The sequence below is a fragment of the Morone saxatilis genome, unplaced genomic scaffold (assembly GCF_004916995.1).
Source record: "Morone saxatilis isolate NCDOM2014 unplaced genomic scaffold, NCSU_SB_2.0 Contig15, whole genome shotgun sequence".
NCBI classification, from domain to species: Eukaryota; Metazoa; Chordata; class Actinopteri; family Moronidae; genus Morone; species Morone saxatilis.
This window is the reverse complement of record NW_023339707.1, coordinates 15,258,271-15,261,545: the sequence shown is the minus strand read 5'-3', so window position 1 is coordinate 15,261,545 and position 3,275 is coordinate 15,258,271. Positions and strand designations below refer to the sequence as shown.

General features: G+C 40.7%; 1 protein-coding gene across 12 annotated transcripts in view; it reads left to right on the top strand.

Moving 5' to 3' along the window:
- Positions 1–3,275, top strand: part of LOC118324174 (cyclin-dependent kinase 17-like) — a 40,173-nt gene that overhangs the window by 13,774 nt on the left and 23,124 nt on the right. For 8 of the 12 annotated variants that reach the window (XM_035656349.1, XM_035656342.1, XM_035656343.1 and 5 more), the window contains exon 3: positions 1,020–1,184. The exons of the other annotated variants lie outside the window; for them this stretch is intronic. In XM_035656349.1, the coding sequence (XP_035512242.1) occupies positions 1,020–1,184 (165 nt within the window). The remainder of the gene's footprint in view (positions 1–1,019; positions 1,185–3,275) is intronic. 12 annotated transcript variants of the gene reach the window in all.

Genomic DNA, 3,275 nt, shown 5'->3' with positions numbered 1-3,275 from the left:
CCCCCCCCCCCCGGTCTCTATATCTTAGTCCGACTGTGCAAAAGAACGGTAAAAAATACTCCTCACTCCTCACATTTTTCAAAGTGCTAATTAGAAGCAATGTGGAATCTTGTGCTGAACTCAGATCTGTTCCTCCACTGTGTTTTTGGAGGCAAGACTGTGAGGAATCCTTGAGAAACATTAAACCCTAGTGCTCGGGTATCACAATGGAGTGGTGATTTACAGTGCAGAATGTGGAGAAAATTGAGGATTATTTGAAAGATAGGAGATGTGACATGTAGGCTTCCACCCACATTCTGCAGAAGGACTCATTAATACTAATGAATGTGAGAGAAAGGTGATGATTCATGCATGCTGACAGGGTGTTATGGCATTTTGCTGTGGAGAAGTCAAGGAGCATTTGTTTATCCATAAGATTGATTTGACCCACAGACTGAAAATTTGCTACTAACAATTAGCTAAATATAAATTCTAGTCCTGTTTCCTACCATGCATCTGCTAGTATTCTGTGTGTGTTTCTTTTCACTCTGTTCTTCAAAGTCAGTCTTTATCAGTCTATAACTCAACATATCGTCCACTATGCATGTCTCATGCCTCATACACTTCCCATGACTATTTCTATTACTGTGTTCTACCACTGTTTACTCTTCTAACATGAGTACACCAGCTGTATGTATTCCCACCCCTTTATCTATTACTACATATTATACTGTTCCTACATGTTCTGCTACCTCTGTCTGGTCACTGTGTGACCTTGTGTCGTCTTTTTTCCTCTTTCCTTTTTCCTCCTGTTCCTTCCTACAATTTCTGCCTGTCTCTATTTTGCTGCTTCTGTTCCCTCTCCTCTGCTATCCCTCTCTTTCCCTTATTTATTTGTCTTGCCTTTTCTGGTTTTGACCCCCTCCTCTTTCTCATTCGTGTCAACCTGCTCCTTACTCTCTCGCGTTCTCGTACTCTCTTCTCTCCTCCCTTCCTTTTTCTCCCTCTCCCTGGCTGTCCATCTGCATCGTGTGTCTCAGAGCCCATGGTGGTGTGCGCCGTGCACCCTCCTGCCTCACACAGTGCTCCCTCCTTCCTGCGTCAATATGCTGGTCATCTGGGCCGCACCGCCCTGCGCAGAGAGCCGGGTGGGGGGCTGGAAAGAGACAGAGCCTTCCTGAGCCTGCACAGAACTGGATCTCTGGGTACACACACACTCACACACGCAGACACACATTTACACAGAACATAAGCCCACAGAAAAACATATAGCTGGATGTGCTAAGTAAGCTGGTTTAATTCAGAGAGAATCATTCAGAGAATTAAACCAAAGCCTTGAAGCACATTTAATTTAATTTAAAACAAACCAGTGGTTGAAAGCACATTACAGTACAAGTACATTTACAAGTACTGTACTTGAATATTTCCAATTTATGCTACTTTATACTTCTACTCCACTACATATACAAATATTGTACTCCACTACATTTATTTGACAGCTATAGTTACTAGATACTTTAAGAGATCAAGGTAAGATTACACAGAAATTAATCTATGATCATTATGATATCTTTATAAAATCAACCAGATACAACATAAAATGCACAGTAATGCATTAGTAAGTAAGAGTAATCACATGATATAATAACAATGACAGGATATTTTTGATACTTTAAGTTCTTTTTACTCAATTTTGAATGCAGGACTTTTACCTTCAGTGGAGTATTTTTACCTTGAGGTATTGGCACTTTTACTTGAGTGAAGGATCTGAGTACTTCCTTCACCACTAAAACAAACACACTCCCTCACATTATATTTAGTCACATAGACAAATCACCACACAGATTCCTGTATCATTCCTAGTTCCTAGTTTTTATGCATTCTGTGTTAGTAGGTCAGTGAGGAGTATAGGGCAAAGAGTGTATCTTTTTGTCCTTGCATGCTTTAACAATAACTTAATATTCAGCTGTGTGTGTTTCACCAGAGTAACTTCAAGTTTGACCAATACTGCCACCTTTGGGTGGAAAACACACACACACACTCTGATGTCCTGTAGATGTCAATGTTGCTTATACCATAAAGGGTGTGTGTGTGTGTGGGTATATGTATGTGTGTGTGTGTGTGTGTGTGTTTGGTGCGTGCATGCATGTATGTGGGTTTTCTGGTGAATTTAAAACCGTATTTACTGACGCAACTCGGCTATCCTCCCAACATTTACTACAAATCTGAAAGGCTAACACTCTAATGACCTTAATCCAACATACACAAACACACATACATGCTCACAACACCCATGTGCTCACACATCACTTTTTCCCTCTGTCTGTTTGCATTATGTAATGGAACGTGTGGTCCGTGGCTATATGGATCCCAGTAATCTCATTTCCTACTGTGGCAGAACAGCTTAGATCAGGAGCAGTGGGATGGAGTAAGGATGGGAAAGTCAAGGATGGAGGCAAACGGAAAGGGCTGAAGACTTAGATGTTGGAGATTTTTTGATTTTTTGTTGGAGTTTTAGAATGAAATGGAGCTTAGAAAATGGCGAGAGATTGATTACAGGGTACTGAGTGATAGAGAGGGAGAAAGGAAAATTATAGATGAAAGAAGGGAGCGACAGAAAGAGTGGTAGGGGAGTGTTAGTTCCACAATGCCTCCTTCAGGAGTCATATTAGTTTTGTGCTGTGTATCCCCTGAGTCCTCGGCTGAGTGAACTGCGGATAGACCACAACGAGGCTCCTTGCATACATTGAACTCTGGCTGACAAGATAACTAGTCTTGTTTCAGGAGCTTACAGTTTATTGTGATCCTCCAAGCTGGGAATACAATAAGAATAGATGGATGAACATTACATGATCCCTGTAAAGAATTAAGGCTGGCAGCATAGGACTGGCTATTTGCTTGCTGTTTTTATTTAACCAGCCCTATCCTTTTAGTTACAGAATAAGCCAACGTTCTCAAATATTAAATGCTCTCTAAACACATGATACTGCTGCTAAATGAAACAAATGCTAATCTCCTGAGTTAATGTGGGGTGTTAAAAGCATAGTTTGACATTTTGAGAAATGCGCTTACTCCCCATATTCCCCCTGCTTTCAGTCTTTGTGCTAAGCTAAGCAAAGCCTTGCTGTGGCTTCGTATTAAATGAACAGATATACAGTAAGAGTGGTGTCAATGTTCTCAACTTCCACTTGGTAAGAAAGCAAGTAAGTGTGTTTCCCAAAACTATCCTTTTTTAACATGACAAATGTGAGAACACGAGAATGTATGACGAATGAGAGAAGAAGAACAAAGTCTAA